This window comes from Oncorhynchus kisutch, linkage group LG10, assembly GCF_002021735.2.
Source record: "Oncorhynchus kisutch isolate 150728-3 linkage group LG10, Okis_V2, whole genome shotgun sequence".
Taxonomy (NCBI): Eukaryota; Metazoa; Chordata; class Actinopteri; order Salmoniformes; family Salmonidae; genus Oncorhynchus; species Oncorhynchus kisutch.
Window position 1 is genome coordinate 56,797,793 of NC_034183.2, and position 19,541 is coordinate 56,817,333.

The following is a 19,541-nucleotide window of genomic DNA, read 5'->3' on the forward strand; positions in this document are numbered from 1 at the left end:
AGGGTCCCGATAGTACCTCTAAAGTACCTGTAAAGACCTTCTGTTTGAGCAAACATTTAATGTGGCGCTGACACCATCGCCTCGCTGCTGATGGATGGTGTCGAAGGAGAACAATCTCCATAGAAAGAGGTCAGCTGAGTTTTGTGTGTCAATAAAAACGTCCAGGGACAGATTGGGCTGTAATGAAGAGCCATCTCAACATGAAGAAAAAGGTAGGGCTCTTCTCCGGCTGATAGATGAGCTAACAGGGCTGCTAAAAGATCACGCTAGACAGCCAGGTTAACTCTCACTGCAGGGAACAAGGGTTTGGGGTTTTATTAGCTAAGTTGAATGCATGGGAACACAATCAGTCTAGACTGAATGGCTGCAAGTGGATGCTGTTCAAAGGAATTTCTGCAAGTTTACGATGATCTATGCAGCCTCCTGTATGTTCACTAGAAATGTTGACTGGATGAATGACCGATTGGGTTCTAACCTGGGTCTCCTTTGCGTCGGGTGACACAAGTGTTAGCCCTCTAAGCTAAAGCCTAATCATAGTAAGATCAAGAGAAATGCAACATTCAAATAATGCAACCATGGATATACTGTACCTCACCACAAAAAATCTTGAGAAGAAACAGATTTATTGTAAATATGATTTTAGATGTGTACAATACAATGGAGTTTGAGCTTCCCAACTTGCACATACATTTATGACAAGTAATATTTCATTTTGTTAGGATACAAAATCAGTTGTGCTTCATGAATAACATGATCCACTGACAAAGAGCACCATCGTCTTCCCACTCCTAAAGGGTGGAACCAAGACCACTAGCTGCATCATGAATGCAATTCAGCCTCAGCCAGGGGCACAATTTAGTTCAATGAGGATTAGGTGGAGAATGTTTTGATTTAGATTGAGAAATGAGCAAAGTTTGGATGTAAATAGTTAAATAATTTCATAGGACATGATTTAGAGTCAATTGTCATTGTGCTATTACTTTACAGTATGCCATTATGTAGCATGATGACCAGTCAGCTGGAATGTTAATCTACACGTCATGTACATGTTTTATGCTATTATATCAGTGGAAGCTATTTGAGTGAGGGAGTTCTACTTCACTACTACACATATAAGTGTTACTCTAGGTTCCCTCCATGACTGGAACAGTATAATAGGTGCACTCTATCTACAATCAATGGAGCGGTGGACTTCTGCACATGTTTTAACACTGAGAAACCAGATACATTTTCTGGTGATTATACTTTTTTTTAAATGAACTCTTGTTGGATATGATATTGATATTGAGAGGGTCCTTTGAAGTGGAACAGTGATTTCATATCATGCTATACGGTATAATATTAGGCATCAATCTGTTCCTAGACCAGTCAGTATTTGGACAATTAAATCAGGTGCACATTTGTTTTGGACACAAGGCACAGACTTATTCTATGGCCCTACCAAAACATCACCTTAACTATGTACTGTACAGCCATACTAAATACGTCTCTATATTTATGACCTAAAGAATCAGCCCTTTTGCAATCAATGCAAATTTGCAGTATTTTTCCTTACCATTTTCATTGTTGGACATTGTTTTGTATAGATAAATGTAATACACAAATATGCATCCATTTTTTTGCATCACATCATTGGTATTCTGAAGTCTTCTGTATTATTGGTGCAAATGTTGAACTGATATGCATTGCATATATGCCAAAAACAGCATATATGACGAGTCTAGTCTAGACAATTCTCCAAACAAGTGTCTTGAAACAACAATACAACGTGTTGCAGTTTGTGTGACTGTGAGTTACGTCAAGCAATAGCAAAATAAAGGTTTGAACATATTTATTATGAGAAATGAGATGGTGCGTTGGTTGTTAGCATATTGCAGCAATCTACAGTATTGGTGCATTACGATTCACTGACAATGTGATAACACACTCAAAACATATAGTTGTGTGCCTGACTATACAATACATACAGTATCTGGTTCAAATGTGGTTAAAAATACAAGCACGTATTGTATAGTAGGCCTTAGCAAATCAGTATTGAGGATTGTTCCCGTCGTCTAGTTTTTCGTACTGTACCAACCACAGAATAAAAAGACTTTTTGTCCACCTCTAATGCTTTCCAAAGTTCTAAAAGTAGGGAATGTGACTCACGGCTATTCTTACCAGATCTCATGTGGTGAGTAAGAGAATGAGCGTCAAGCTGCTGGCTGTCACTCCTCCAGCCATTAGAGCCACTTTGTCACTGGCAGACAGACTAATGGACAGTTGAAAGCCATGGAATGTTGAGAGACATGATTAAGACATACGGACAAAGTGTGGGCTGCTCTTGAATCAGTGGGCAGTGACAAACGCAACACATGGCAAATTGCATCAGAAGCCCTTTATTTAAAAAGCTTGTTTTGGTAAGTGTGGCATGCTAATGCACTGTGTTGCTCGTGTGGGCTCCCAAGAATGGAGTGTTGGGAGAAAAATGTACTATTTTTCATCTGATGACGCACAACTAGCCCAATGGAAAAGACAGGCACATCTTGACCTGTGTGTTTGTACATGGGTACTCCCAGGTGTTTTAGTAGGCTACTCCAGATATTCAAAATGAACACATTTTATTTTTATGTGTATAACTTATAAAGTTGATGAAACTGTAGATTTTCTTTTTTTTTAATAATAATAAGAAAAATAGGGAAACCATTTTTTAAAAACAATTATTAGTACATAACGTATTGCAATTTCTCTTTTACAGAAAGCTAGTTTGATTTGTGCATGCAATGACATCAACTCATGGTGATTTCAGAGGACCTTCTCTGTCTTAATTCAGGGCTTGATCTCATACTAAATGAAATCCATCCACTCTATTTACTCAGGCTGTACCTTTTTATGGCTGTTTCAGGAACATCTACTACCCTTTAACATCTCTCTGGGTAGCCATAAAGGAGCCCTCAGTAGTTTTCTACTGCCACAACAGTCTGAGATGGGGGGCCTGGCTCTAGGCCATGTAAAGATTTGGTAGTATTGATGGAGGTGGGTGAGAAACAGGCACCACTGCACAACATTAACTCCCAAATTGATTAGCATGGGATTATCATAAATATATGGGCAATATATTCACAAATGTATTGGCAGTGACGTTACATGTATGGAAAGGACACAATTCCTTCTGTGTTTTCTCTATCATTGTTCTAAGGTACCAAGGTAAACGCACACACAATGCATTGTCGAATGGAAACAGAAATAAAGAATGTGAAATGATAGATGTAACTCACCGTTTTCAACTGACAGTTATGGACCTGTTTGCAAGATGAAGACATTTAAGTAAATTCCACACCTTAGACAATGGTTTATAAGACGAGCTCTTTGATTTGAACAGTATTTCATAGTTTTCTCAGAGAAAGGCACAGCCCTAACACCAGAGAGAGCAGAGTAGGGTGTGTGTAACGTTGTGGCTACAGAACTGGTTTGGTCTCATCCACCTCATGCCCTGTAGTTTCTGAAGGAGAATATACAGTCCATATCTGAAATTGTCACTGTTTCCCGATAGATGTAATCATGAGCCCGAGGTTCCCGAGCATGAGCATTACCAACAAGTCCCCCCCCCCCCCCCCACAGTATATACACTACACAACATCTGAGGAAATGTCAATCAATGTTGAGGAGAACAATGTATCCCTTTACACTCCTCTGCTCCACTGCGTCTAGATCTAAACCTACTGGCTTATCCGCGGCGGATTCAATGGAAACTACATGAGATGATACACATTTTCAGGCCCTTTGAGATCTCAGTTAATACTGACAATAGGAAAAGTCTATTGCCACTGGGCTTTTGTCCAGTTCCAGTCTCTTCCACCGCGGCATGGCTCCAGGCTCATCCTGGCTAAATCTGTCCCATCAGAGGTCAATCATTACTATGCTCTGCTCACATATGTTAGTCTGACTTGCAGTATATGATTTGTTTCTATAAGTTGCAATATAATCACCAATACAGTGATGACCGAAACCTTGGAGGTTTGGAGTATGTTGTTGTGGTCACTCTCCCCCCACTGGCAGGAGTCCCACACATGCCTGTCACATGCACAGTCAGCCACACGCATTAGTTGACACACAGCATCCCTAGAGAGGGGCACTCAATCCAGGACCGCTGTTCTACTTCAGCCTCTACAGCAACCTTCTGACCAACTCTCTCGCTCTCTCTCTCGCGCTCTCTCTCTCGCTCTCACGCTCTCTCTCTTTCTTGCAGCTGGGGTTATAGTGGTTATGGTGGTGGGGTGGGCTCTCAGATCAGACAGTCACTTCTGTCTTGCTGTTGCTGACAAAGTAGGGCTGCGGGGGCATGTAGTGCTGGCTGCGCGAGGTGCTGTGCATCTCGTTCACCTGCTCTATGGTGCAGTGTTTCTTAGTGCCGTGGCTCTGCCGGCGGCCCACCGTCTCTGAGCCGTCCCAGTTCTTCTGCATCCCCGGGTTGGCGATGGTGTTGGAGCCATAGGCCAGGGTATGGGAGCTGCTGCTGTGGCTGCTGTGGCCCTTGGTGCTTTTGGACTTGTGTCCGTTCTGCTTTAGGGAAGGCTGTAAGGGAGGGCTGTAGGGGTTGCTGGGCTCCTGCTCTATGCGATGCATCGGGTGCATAGGGAGACTGCCCTTGGCTGCCATCTCTACCATGTGCCGCCGGTTGGTGTAGAAGTTGTCATTAACCTTCTCCGCTGGAAACAGACATACACACATACACGAGCAAAAAAAACATAAATGAAAAAATATTGGAATGACAGCCATTTTGTTAATGTCATGCACAGACAATAGCAAATGTTCAGGTCTTAGCTTTGGTGAGATTTATTTAGATTAGTTGAGATATTGAAGTATTTGAGTATTTTGGACTGTTTCCAAATCTATATTTATGTACATGCCATAATAATCCTAAACTGGGATAGATTACATATTGTCATGTGGGGTGAGGAACAGTTGAGAAAATGGTAGCTAAAAGTTTTTTAAAGGATACTGAGGTGAATAGTACATTTTGCCTGAGCCGTGTTGAATGTTGTTGATATGTCTTGTATATCATCATGCCATTTGAATATAAATGTAAATGATTTTCCCAACAATGCCATTATCATCTGGAAACATGCAGGCTTTGGCTAATAGTAAACAACCCCCTCCAGACTGGTTGGGGAGTTTGCTCTTTTCAAAGCTGGCTGTGTGCACAGTTGTATTGTAATATGCAAATGAATATGTCCCTGAGCATTCTGGAATGTTTACTTGATTTCTATAGTATATTTAATATATCCTTTAACTATCGGACATAATTTGCCCATAACAGCCACTGACATTGTTACATGGTGTCATTTGACATGTCCAGTCTGGTGCAGACCTGTTCTGAAAACATTATCCCCTCACTAATTGTGGAGCAACGCCATACTCTACAGCATTAGTCATTTCCCTGTGTGACATTTCAGGCTTTCTAATTAAATGTCCTGCCGGTGACCTTTAATCTGTTATGATACCCTGGTGGGCGGAGGGAGAGGCAAACGGCCTCAGCCTCAATGTTCTGGATCGGACAACGCCATATTAGAGTGAGACTCGTCTCAAACAAGAGAGGAGCAGTACAGAGCTCCCTCTGCACAATGTGCTTTCATAGCGTACACATCAATGGCCTACAGCTTAATACACATCAGAGAATCAGAGAGCAGGGAGGGGACCACATTGGTTCATATAGACTCAACCCAAACAGTTTAATAAGTTTCCCCACAGGCACTCATTCCTCTGTTCTTCCTCCCATCCCCTAGTCACCGGGCAGCTCTCATTAGATACAAAAGTTTGGGGTCACTTAGAAATGTCCTTGTTTTTGAAAGAAAAGCACACTTTCTGTCCATTAAAATAACATAAAATTGATCAGAAATACAGTGTAGACATTGCTAATGTTGTAAATGACTATTGTAGCTGGAAACGGCAGATTTTTTATGGAATATCTACATAGGCATACAGAGGCCCATTGTCAGCAACCATCACTCCTGTGATCCAATGGCACGTTGTGTTTGCTAATCCAAGTTTATTACTTTAAAAAGGCTAATTGATCATTAGGAAACCCTTTTTCAATTATGTTAGCACAGCTGAAAACTGTTGTTCTGATTAAAGAAGCAATAAAACTGGCCTTCTTTAGACTAGTTGAGTATCTGGAGCATCAGCACTTTGGGTTCAATTACAGGCTCAAAATGGACAGAAACAAAGAGCTTTCTTCTGAAATTCGTCGGTCTATTCTTGTTCTGAGAAATGAAGGCTATTCCATGTGAGAAATTGCCAAGAAACTGAAGATCTCGTACAACGCTGTGTACTACTCCCTTCACAGAACAGCGCAAACTGTCTCTAACCAGAATAGAAAGGGGAGTGGGAGGCCCCGGTGCACAACTGAGCAAGAGGAGTACATTAGAGTGTCTAGTTTGAGAAACAGACGCCTCACAAGTCCTCAACTGGTAGCTTCATTAAATAGTACCCGCAAAACACCAGTCTCAACGTCAACAATGAAGAGGCGACTCCGGGATGCTGGCCTTCTAGGCAGAGTTCCTCTGTCCAGTGTCTGTGTTCTTTTACCCATCTTAATCTTTTATTTTTATTGGCCAGTCTGAGATATGTCTTTTTCTTTGCAACTCTGCCTAGAAGGCCAGCATCTCAGAGTCGCCTCTTCACTGTTGACGTTGAGTCTGGTGTTTTGCGGGTACTATTTAATGATGCTGCCATTTTGAGCCTGTAATCGAACTCACAAATGCTGATGCTCCAGATAAACTCAACTAGTCTAAAGAAGGCCAGTTTTATTGCTTCTTTAATCAGGACAACAGTTTTCAGCTGTGCTAACATAATTGGAAAAGGGTTTCTTAATGACAAATTATGTGCTTTTCTTTCAAAAACAAGGACATTTCTAAGTGACCCCAATCTTTTGAATGGTAGTGTATGTTTCACCACAGTCTTTGTATCCCCTAATGATCCATCTGCAGTTTGACGCCTCTTCACTAGATTAGCAGCAGTCAGAGAAGTTTCATCTGATTGTCTATGATGTCACAGAGAGAATCTGGTGAATGTTCCACATGCCCGCCGCCACACCATCCTCTGTGGGATTGTGCCTCTGCAACTCTGACAGCTGCCATCTCATCCAGCCCCATTTATGGCGAGGGGCTTTGAAGTTCCTTTAGTTGAATCAGGCAGAATCCATAAAGAGACCCCTGTTTAATTAGGGTGATAAACACTATCAAATATGTCTCCATCACTTATTTTAATTCCCCATCAGAAGCAGAGCTGGTTTCTGATGCCTGTCTCTCTGGTTTATTAATCAGAGCGTTTATCAGCTCTGCTAGCTCACGCGCCTGTTTCTCCTATTGGTGTACGGAGAAAACGACTGACTGTTTGAGCATCAATCAGTGTAAAAAAAAAACTTTGAGATAAAGTCAACATGCTTAGACATTGCTTTCCTGTGAGCCTAATTAATCATTCCCTTTTTCTAAATTTCAGAGGCATTAGTTCAGCACCATGGCATTTAGCTTCAAATGGAGAGGCAAAGATAACAGGGAATGTCTCTGACATAACTACATGACGAGGAAATCAACAATATCCCCTGGCACACGACAGCCATACATAAATTAGAATCCCAATCTAATTCACTGTCTATGGCATACACACAATACTGAACTTGCAGAGATCTTCATGTAGACTTGTATCCTAAATGAATGCATCAAAGAGAAGGCTGCTTGCAGAATTGTCATGTTCAACTCAATTATAATTACAGCTTTCTTGGAGAATGGCATGAGAAATAATTAGCCTAGTGTTTACAGCCAGAAGAGTGGCAGGCAGATCCAAAATGTCTTCAGACACCTCCCTAATGGGGCTCCCGCTCCTTTATAAGTTAGCCAGTTCAGATTGTAAATGTCTGTGAGAAATCCAATTCTGTGACCTTACAAAATCACTGGGGGGGACAGCGGGAGAGAATAATTGATTGCTAGATTTTGGTTGATAATTTCCCAAACCTTGGATTTAGCACTCAGGGAATTGAGAGGTGAGGCATAAGACACATTGCAGTAAATAATGCTTTTCCCTGGTGCAAGGGGTGGGTCAAGCAGTGATGTTTAATTTATTATAGTTTCCCTCTCAAAATGTTATAGAAAATCTATTTTCCAATATAATGTTGAAGGATAACTGAAGAGACATGGTTTCATGATCCTAATATCAGTTCTGTGGTCAATACGATCTGACTCTCAATGTAGACCTTCACTAGTTGATTTTGGTACTGTAACAGTGACTGTCCAACATTTCACAAGGTTCCTCATTCATGATTTGCAGCAGCAAAACTATAGGTGATACAGAACTGTCTTTCTTTTTAAACGTTTTTCATTGCCGCCTAAGAGCAACAAAGGCAAAACAATGGACAAGCCTTGAGACATGAAATTGGAGAGACAAATTCACTTACAGTAATTTTCCTAAAAGGTAGGCTATTGTCCTCCCTTTCTGAAAGGCAAAATTCCACATCTGTTATCCTGTCTAATTTGAAATAAACCGTTTACACAGTGTAAATATTTTGGTTGAGAGCCTCTCTTTCTTTGAGGTTTTTCTTTAAACGGAAAGTGTGACATAAACAGTGTCTCTCAGTAAGTAACCATACAGCATGCTAGGATGGAGACGGAGACCAGGCTAACTGATCATTCCAGCAGGCAGCAGAACATATCTACACTAGCTGCTTGTTTTTTTTCATCATTTGAGATCTCCATTGTGTTAATTAGCCCACATTTAATCATGTAATTTGAGTGTGATTACATGGAAGTTCGACACTTCAGAGGCGTATGCTCATTTGAGATCTCGGCTGATATTTATAATCCTCACGTCCTCTTTTATGAGAGAGATGCCTTCAATTTAACAGATGGCCAAATAAATACTGTACCATTCCCATCCATTTCAGTGGAATGGTTTCCCTTTCTCACATACTATAGGTGTGCATGGCATGTGCAGTACCAGTTAAAAGTTTGGACACACCTATTCATTAAACGGTTTTTCTTTATTTTTACTATTTTCTGCATTGTAGAATAATAGTGAAGACATCAAAACTATGAAATAACACATGAATCATGTAGTAAGCAAACAAATAAGAATGGCGCCTTTTTTGGATGGCTGCCTTTTTATTGGCTCTTAACCAACCGTGCTATTTTGTTTGTTTTTAAGCATTTCACTCTAAGGTGTAGACCTGTTGTATTCGGCGCATGTGACAAATAAAATGTATTAGATTTGATTTGAAAAGTGTTAAACAAATCAAAATAGATTTTTGATTTTAGTATTCTTCAAAGCAGCCACCCTTTGTCTTGATGACAGCTTTGCACACGCTTGGCATTCTCTCAACCAGCTTAATGAGGAATTATTTTCCAACAGTCTTGAAGAAGTTCCCACATATGCTGAGCACTTGTTGTCTGCTTTTCCTCCACTCTGCGTTCCAAGTCATCCCAAACCGTCTAAATTGGGTTGAGGTCGGGTGATTGTGGAGGCCAGGTCATCTGATGCAGCACTCCATCACTCTCCTTGGTCAAATAGCCCTTACACAGCCTGGAGGTCTGTTTTGGGTCATTGTCCTGTTGAAAAACGAATGATAGTCCCACTAAGCGCAAACCAGGTGGGATGGCGTATCGCTGCAGAATTCTGTGGTCGCCATGCTGGTTAAGTGTGCATTGAATTTTAAATAAATCACAGACAGTGTCACCAGCAAAGCACCCCACACCATCACTCCTCCTCCTCCTCCTCCATGCTTCACGGTGGGAACCACACAGGCGGAGATCATCACCTACTCTGCGTATCACAAATACATTGCGGTTGGAATCAAAAATCTCACATTTGGACTCATCAGACCAAAGGACAGATTTCCACTGGTCTAATGTCCATTGCTCGTATATCTTGGCCCAAGCAAGTCTCTTCCTATTATTGGTGTCTTTTAGTAGTGGTTTCTTTGCAGCAATTCGACCATGAAGGCCTGATTCACGCAGTCTCCTCTGAACAGTTGATGTTGAGACGTGTCTGTTACTTGAACTCTGTGAAGCATTTATTTGGGCTGCAATCTGAGGTGCAGTTAAGTCTAATAAACTAATGCTCTGCAGCAGAGGTAACACTAGGTCTTCCTTTCCTGTGGCGGTCCACATGAGAGCCAGTTTCATCATAGCACTTGATGGTTTTTGCGACTGCACTTGAAGAAACTTTCAAAGTTCTTGAAATTTTCCAGATTGACTTACCTTCATGTTTTAAATTGTAATGATGGACTGTCGTTTCTCTTTGCTTACTTGAGCTGTTCTTGCCATATGGTATTTTACCAAATAGGGCTATCATCTGTATACCACCCCTACCTTGTCACAGCACAACTAATTGGCTCAAATGCATTAAGGAAAGAAATTCCACAAATTAACTTTTAACAAGGCACACCTGTTAATTGAAATGCATTCCAGGTGACTACTTCATGAAGCTGGTTGAGAGAATGCCAAGAGTGTGAAAAAATGTCATCAAGGCAAGGGGTTTGAAGAATCTCAAATATAAAATATATTTTGATTTGTTTAAAACTTTTTTGATTACTACATGATTCCATGTGTTACTTCCTAGTTTTGAGGTCTTCACTATTATTCTACAATATAGAAAATTGTTTTTTTTAAAGGAAATCCCTTAAATCAGTAGGTGTCTCCAAAGGTTTCACTGGTTCTTATATTGTACTGTGAAATATATGCATTTCATTAGATTTGAAATTATGATTAAATTATATATTACCCCTTTTGATTAGCTGATGAAATCTGATTAGCTATTTTGATTATGAAGTTAATCAGAGAAGCAGCTCAGCGCTTATTCCTGTATTCCCATATCCGCAGATCTTAGAATGAGCAATAAGTGTGTCTCTTACCGACAGCCTTCAGGGAGGCGTACTTATTGAGCTCTTTCCCAGGTTGCTGTTGCTCATAGGGGCTAGGGATCTGTCCCAGGGAAGGGTAGGGGTGGGGAGGAGACCCTAAGCCTGGCATTAGTGATGATCCTGGACCCACACTGTTCATCTGGTTAGCCTCTGTAGGGAGAGAAAGAGAAAGATGGCAGAGAGAGAGATGTCAGTCTGACAGAAAAAGTAAAAAATGTCATTAAATATTGATGTTCCATCTGAGTGATTGAGATTATGGTACAATGTAGTTCGATTGTGCACTGTTGTATTGTTTTCCCACTTAAGTGAGGCAATATTTTTTTTAACCTTTTACTGCAGTGGGCTAAAATCAGGGTCACACAGTGTTTCTTGGTAGTCTTAAACATATCTACTTTGAAACCTCACTCATATGGCTATGGGCTTAAAAAAATAAAACACCATGTCAGATATAGTTGAAATGTATTACATTTTGAGTTGGCATCCCAATATTACACTTTATATACATCACATAAGACCATTGACATAGAAACACCAGATTTTTGGTTACTTAAAAAAAATGTTTTTTATAGATTTTGAAATTATGAAAAATATTAATAACATTCCACCCATGAGGCCACTAGCTAATTTGGCTGCATGAATTTTTGAAATCAGTGATTCTTCCTTCCTGTCAGTGGTGAGATGTAAGAGCTGGTGTCTCCCAAGAAAGCTGTGGAAGTCGAGACCTGATAGTGTAAGCTGCCTATGTGGGGTCTATCTCATTGACCTGCCAACACAATTGTTATATTCTCTTCATGTTAGCCCCGGGATACAAATCATTAACCGTCCATCGCTCCGAGCTAGATGGCCCTCTAGCCAGCTCATTGTGCTAATCCTCTCCCAATCGAATTGCTTTGGTTTCCTCCAACCAAGTCTCAGCCAAAACCAACAGCAGCGTAGCTCAGCCCCCAGCTGATATGTCTCTCAATAGGCCTGATAGAAATCAATTTGACGGATGGATAAGAATGGACAGAGGTAATTGTTTCAGATCCTTGGTAACATTGCACCCTGTGCTGGTTGGCCCTCCCTGGGGACTCAGCTGGAGAGAGAGAGTGTGATGACTGCTCTTTATAAAATGGTACTAATCCAGCATCCAGCATGCAGACATCTGCTTAATTGAGGAAAGCATGGAACCATGGCAAATTGGCTGGCCCCCTGCCTGCTGGCATGGCAGAGCAACCAGATGTTGTGGGCATCATTTTCAACTGGCCCCGCAGGACCCAAAGGAGATCAGGAGACAGCAGACTGCACCCACGCCCAGGTGTCAGTTTGGGGGACGGTGAACCTTAATAACTCCAGGAATACTACAGTAGCTATCTACAGTAGAATATCAATAACGTAAAGTTAACTAATAGCTCAATATTGATATGGTGTTTGGCTGTAGCGGTTACTGATTAGTCAAGGTAATACTGTACATCCATTCAGTTGGTAAGAAGAGGGGTGGGGGCGTATGCCTTATGGCCAACGTGACATGGTGTGATGAAAGAAACATACAGGAACTCAAATCCTTCTGTTCACCTGATTTAGAATTCCTCACAATCAAATGTAGACCGCATTATCTGCCAAGAGAATTCTCTTCGATTATAATCACAGCCATATATATCCCCCCCCAAGCAGACACATCGATGGCTCTGAACGAACTTTATTTAACTCTCTGCAAACTGGAAACAATTTATCCGGAGGCTGCATTCATTGTAGCTGGGGATTTTAACAAGGCTAATCTGAAAACAAGACTCCCTAAATTTTATCAGCATATCGATTGCACAACCAGGGGTGGAAAGACCTTGGAACATTGTTACTCTAATTTGCGCGACGCATATAAGGCCCTGCCCCGCCCCCCTTTCGGAAAAGCTGACCACGACTCCATTTTGTTGATCCCTGCCTACAGACAGAAACTAAAACAAGAAGCTCCCACGCTGAGGTCTGTCCAACGCTGGTCCGACCAAGCTGACTCCACACTCCAAGACTGCTTCCATCACGTGGACTGGGAGATGTTTCGTATTGCGTCAGATAACAACATTGACGAATACGCTGATTCGGTGTGCGAGTTCATTAGAACGTGCGTTGAAGATGTCGTTCCCATAGCAATGATTAAAACATTCCCTAACCAGAAACCGTGGATTGATGGCAGCATTCGTGTGAAACTGAAAGTGCGAACCACTGCTTTTAATCAGGGCAAGGTGTCTGGTAACATGACCGAATACAAACAGTGCAGCTATTCCCTCCGCAAGGCTATCAAACAAGCTAAGCGCCAGTACAGAGACAAAGTAGAATCTCAATTCAACGGCTCAGACACAAGAGGCATGTGGCAGGGTCTACAGTCAATCACGGACCACAGGAAGAAATCCAGCCCAGTCACGGACCAGGATGTCTTGCTCCCAGGCAGACTAAATAACTTTTTTGCCCGCTTTGAGGACAATACTGTGCCACTGACACGGCCTGCAACGAAAACATGCGGTCTCTCCTTCACTGCAGCCGAGGTGAGTAAGACATTTAAACGTGTTAACCCTCGCAAGGCTGCAGGCCCAGACGGCATCCCCAGCCGCGCCCTCAGAGCATGCGCAGACCAGCTGGCCGGTGTGTTTACGGACATATTCAATCAATCCCTATACCAGTCTGCTGTTCCCACATGCTTCAAGAGGGCCACCATTGTTCCTGTTCCCAAGAAAGCTAAGGTAACTGAGCTAAACGACTACCGCCCCGTAGCACTCACATCCGTCATCATGAAGTGCTTTGAGAGACTAGTCAAGGACCATATCACCTCCACCCTACCTGACACCCTAGACCCACTCCAATTTGCTTACCGCCCAAATAGGTCCACAGACGATGCAATCTCAACCACACTGCACACTGCCCTAACCCATCTGGACAAGAGGAATACCTATGTGAGAATGCTGTTCATCGACTACAGCTCGGCATTCAACACCATAGTACCCTCCAAGCTCGTCATCAAGCTCGAGACCCTGGGTCTCGACCCCGCCCTGTGCAACTGGGTACTGGACTTCCTGACGGGCCGCCCCCAGGTGGTGAGGGTAGGCAACAACATCTCCTCCCCGCTGATCCTCAACACTGGGGCCCCACAAGGGTGCGTTCTGAGCCCTCTCCTGTACTCCCTGTTTACCCACGACTGCGTGGCCAAGCACGCCTCCAACTCAATCATCAAGTTTGCGGACGACACAACAGTGGTAGGCTTGATTACCAACAACGACGAGACGGCCTACAGGGAGGAGGTGAGGGCCCTCGGAGAGTGGTGTCAGGAAAATAACCTCACACTCAACGTCAACAAAACTAAGGAGATGATTGTGGACTTCAGGAAACAGCAGAGGGAACACCCCCCTATCCACATCGATGGAACAGTAGTGGAGAGGGTAGCAAGTTTTAAGTTCCTTGGCATACACATCACAGACAAACTGAATTGGTCCACTCACAGACAGCATCGTGAAGAAGGCGCAGCAGCGCCTCTTCAACCTCAGGAGGTTGAAGAAATTCGGCTTGTCACCAAAAGCACTCACAATCTTCTACAGATGCACAATCGAGAGCATCCTGGCGGGCTGTATCACCGCCTGGTATGGCAACTGCACCGCCCTCAACCGTAAGGCTCTCCAGAGGGTAGTGAGGTCTGCACAACGCATCACCGGGGGCAAACTACCTGCCCTCCAGGACACCTACACCACCCGATGCTACAGGAAGGCCATAAAGATCATCAAGGACATCAACCACCCGAGCCACTGCCTGTTCACCCCGCTGTCATCCAGAAGGCGAGGTCAGTACAGGTGCATCAAAGCTGGGACCGAGAGACTGAAAAACAGCTACTATCTCAAGGCCATCAGACTGTTAAACAGCCACCACTAACATTGAGTGGCTGCTGCCAACACACTGGCAATGACACTGACTCAACGCCAGCCACTTTAATAATGGGAATTGATGGGAAATGATGTAAATATATCACTAGCCACTTTAAACAATGCTACCTTATATAATGTTACTTACCCTACATTATTCATCTCATATGCATACGTATATACTGGACTCTATATCATCGACTGCATCCTTATGTAATACATGTATCACTAGCCACTTTAACTATGCCACTTTGTTTACATACTCATCTCATATGTTATACTGTACTCGATATCATCTACTGTATCTTGCCTATGGTGCTCTGTACCATCACTCATTCATATATCCTTATGTACATATTCCTTATCCCCTTACACTGTGTATAAGACAGTCGTTTTTTGGGGGGAATTGTTAGTTAGATTACTTGTTCGTTATTACTGCATTGTCGGAACTAGAAGCACAAGCATTTCGCTACACTCGCATTAACATCTGCTAACCATGTGTATGTGACAAATAAAATTTGATTTGATTTGATTTGATTTATTCATGTTGCACATGTAAACACAACTCTCTTCCATGACTGATGTCCACAGCCCAATGTGAGGAACAATACCAGGACCTAGAGAGAGTAGAGTCATTGTAGTAGACATTGTAAGTGACCATAAACTGCTGCTTGGGCATGTTGAGAACACTAATGAGTTTTCAAAGTACAAGCAATCTGTTGAGCAGCAGATTGAACCTATGGCACGAAATGCCGTTAGTAACAATAGCTTCCTATGTATGACCACACATTCAACAAGTAAAATAGAATGGTCCAGCACTGCTTGAAGTTCTGGATTCATTTGAAGGCTACCTCAAATTGTAAATAACACCCTGTTAGAAAATGGGAAATAATGATCTGACTTCTTATGGGCCCTGTGTGTGTTATTCTTAGGTATCCTGTGTGTGTTATTCTTAGGTATCCTGTGTGTGTTATCCTATGTTATTTTCTCTCCTTCTCTCCTCACAGGTGGCAATCATCACTCCCCAATCAGTCACCAATCAATCATCAATCAGAAGACACACCTCCTATTGCCATTACCCTATCACATTCCCTTTCCCTTGGTTTAAAAACCCTGTCCCATGTTTCCTCTAGAGCTCAATCTCTCTGTCAATCTCTCTATGTCATACATTCTCTCGGTAGTGCTCTTGTTTGTTTTAGCACCTCCATATCACCTTGTCCCCACCTGTGATGATTGTTTTTGTTATGGTGTTTGATGGTGGGAAAAGGGGGAACCAAGACATACATGGGCATACATTACCCGTAGGAATACTTTGTATAAAAACACTAGTTAGAACTGGGTGGACCACCCACTGTATTTTTGGTTAGTTAGTTAGCTGTTGTTGAAATAGGCGAGTCTAGCTTAGGGGTGTTTTGGTGCTTATAGTTTCTTTCCTTGGGTCCAGCTCATCCCCTTTTCCTGCCCCCCCCCCCCCCTTCCCCCCCATTACCGTGTTTTCTAATAAACCATGAGTGTTTGGCGGTAATTTAGTTGTCTGTGGTTATTTGGTTCTCAGTCTTACTTTTTCACTATTATAATGTGCATGAGTTATGTTACGGGTCTCGTTACCATCTCCCCCTAGACTGTTACGGGTCTCGTTACCATCTCCCCCTAGACTGTTACGGGTCTCGTTACCATCTCCCCCTAGACTGTTACGGGTCTCGTTACCATCTCCCCCTAGACTGTTTCGGGTCTCGTTACCATCTCCCCCTAGACTGTTACGGGTCTCGTTACCATCTCCCCCTAGACTGTTACGGGTCTCGTTACCATCTCCCCCTAGACTGTTACGGGTCTCGTTACCATCTCCCCTAGACTGTTACGGGTCTCGTTACCATCTCCCCTAGACTGTTACGGGTCTCGTTACCATCTCCCCCTAGACTGTTACGGGTCTCGTTACCATCTCCCCCTAGACTGTTACGGGTCTCGTTACCATCTCCCCCTAGACTGTTACGGGTCTCGTTACCATCTCCCCCTAGACTGTTACGGGTCTCGTTACCATCTCCCCCTAGACTGTTACGGGTCTCGTTACCATCTCCCCCTAGACTGTTACGGGTCTCGTTACCATCTCCCCCTAGACTGTTACGGGTCTCGTTACCATCTCCCCCTAGACTGTTACGGGTCTCGTTACCATCTCCCCCTAGACTGTTACGGGTCTCGTTACCATCTCCCCCTAGACTGTTACGGGTCTCGTTACCATCTCCCCCTAGACTGTTACGGGTCTCGTTACCATCTCCCCCTAGACTGTTACGGGTCTCGTTACCATCTCCCCCTAGACTGTTACGGGTCTCGTTACCATCTCCCCCTAGACTGTTACGGGTCTCGTTACCATCTCCCCCTAGACTGTTTCGGGTCTCGTTACCATCTCCCCCTAGACTGTTACGGGTCTCGTTACCATCTCCCCCTAGACTGTTACGGGTCTCGTTACCATCTCCCCCTAGACTGTTACGGGTCTCGTTACCATCTCCCCCTAGACTGTTACGGGTTTCGTTACCATCTCCCCCTAGACTGTTACGGGTCTCGTTACCATCTCCCCCTAGACTGTTACGGGTCTCGTTACCATCTCCCCCTAGACTGTTACGGGTCTCGTTACCATCTCCCCCTAGACTGTTACGGGTCTCGTTACCATCTCCCCCTAGACTGTTACGGGTCTCGTTACCATCTCCCCCTAGACTGTTACGGGTCTCGTTACCATCTCCCCCTAGACTGTTACGGGTCTCGTTACCATCTCCCCCTAGACTGTTACGGGTCTCGTTACCATCTCCCCCTAGACTGTTACGGGTCTCGTTACCATCTCCCCCTAGACTGTTACGGGTCTCGTTACCATCTCCCCCTAGACTGTTACGGGTCTCGTTACCATCTCCCCCTAGACTGTTACGGGTTTCGTTACCATCTCCCCCTAGACTGTCACGGGTCTCGTTACCATCTCCCCCTAGACTGTTACGGGTCTCGTTACCATCTCCCCCTAGACTGTTACGGGTCTCGTTACCATCTCCCCCTAGACTGTTACGGGTTTCGTTACCATCTCCCCCTAGACTGTTACGGGTCTCGTTACCATCTCCCCCTAGACTGTCGGGCCAAAAGGGATTCGTAACAGTAATATACAAACAATATTAAGTAACTGTTTATTATTATTATTATGATTAATCAAAAGACAGGTCATTCAGATATTATTTATAGTGAACAAGTATTCATTAAAAAGAGTAAATGAAAAGGAGTTATCTTGGCTGTACCTTTTGAGACTGAGATAAATGACGAACTATAAACGTCTGCTTTAGAAGATAGAGATGAGAACCTCCAGTTCATTACTCATCTCACAGATATGAACGTTCAGTAGTAGAGGAACTGGCAACATTTACTCCAGTGTGAATGCTTTTTTGATATATAGTTGTTGTGTTCTTACTACGACACAAACCGTAATAAATTATACTCGAAACAGAGATAACGTTGACATGACTTTCTCGTTCAAACTCAAGTTCGAGCACAGTGTGTTCATGCGCAGGCGCAGTACTCAATTAGTATCAATGCTCTAGGTTCCACAATAACAACATACAGTCGTACCTATGATAAATGCTGTATAGTAGTATCACATATACTTAACAATAATTATGGCCAGAATTCAATCATATATGCAGTGTGACCACCCTCCTTTGCTTCCCCAATCATGATGATCAAAACAGGCTGTCAACTTGTATGTCATACATAATAACTGGCTGTGATGAATGGCATATTTGCGGAGGCACACTGAGGCCAATTAACAACTTAACGACTCGTTTGCAAGTAAACAGGTCAACATGTTCTGAGAGCAGATTTCTCTGGCAAGTTTACACTTCGGTAGATTGCCAAAGGGAGGATAATAAGGTGAAAAGGACATACAATCCCCATTACTTATGCCCCAAATCTTACCAAGCAGTTCGCATTATAGGATTTACATCTGGATTGAACTGTATGCTACTGTACACATGCATCTCTCTGCTGCACTGATGGTATGAGGGGAGAATACAGACATGACGATCGCTGAGTAGTCAACATCAATGTTTGTAATGATTGTGATGATAAAATACAGGTTAAATCAAATAAAAATGTCTTATCTGGAAGATCTGTTGCATTATAATACCTAATTTTATTGTTGCCATGCAACATCTAATCAGGCACACACACCAAAGTGTGAAAAGCAAAGAGCCTCTTTTGCTCGGTTTCATGTTAGTTAGTCGATAAGGAGGTCAGTGGACGTGGAACCCTGTTTGCCAGTGCTGCAACTAGTGCACAATATTCCATTCTAATTAGCTTCACAACTAATATACTAAATACATTTGCATTTACACATTTAGCTCAACACTATCATCTGCTTTGCGTTTACACATTTAGCTCAACACTATCATCTGCTTTGCGTTTACACATTTAGCTCAACACTATCATCTGCTTTGCATTTACACATTTAGCTCAACACTATCATCTGCTTTGCGTTTACACATTTAGCTCAACACTATCATCTGCTTTGCGTTTACACATTTAGCTCAACACTATCATCTGCTTTGGACAGCAGACAATGAGCCGTGAAAGAAATGGATCAAATCACATCTAGGCAAAAATGGTTCTGTCTGGGAAAAGACTGATGCCAAGTGGACTGAAATAGATGTTCTGATTTGAAACCGGGTCTTGGTAGCAATGACCATTCGTCAGGGAAGAGATGTCAGCTATCGCTGAAATGTCAGCAGAGCTTCTGTTCTCCTCGT

The 19,541-nt window shown here is 43.0% G+C and overlaps 1 protein-coding gene across 1 annotated transcript in view; it reads right to left on the reverse strand.

The window, feature by feature from the left end:
- Nucleotides 1-610: 610 nt before the first annotated feature.
- The window catches only part of LOC109897607 (protein shisa-9B), a 33,538-nt gene continuing 14,607 nt past the window's right edge, over nucleotides 611-19,541 (reverse strand). The window contains exons 3-4 of the mRNA XM_020492124.2: nucleotides 10,883-11,041; nucleotides 611-4,688 (exon numbers count right to left, since the gene is read on the reverse strand). Of these exons, the coding sequence (XP_020347713.2) occupies nucleotides 4,270-4,688; nucleotides 10,883-11,041 (578 nt within the window). The 3' untranslated portion in view covers nucleotides 611-4,269. The remainder of the gene's footprint in view (nucleotides 4,689-10,882; nucleotides 11,042-19,541) is intronic.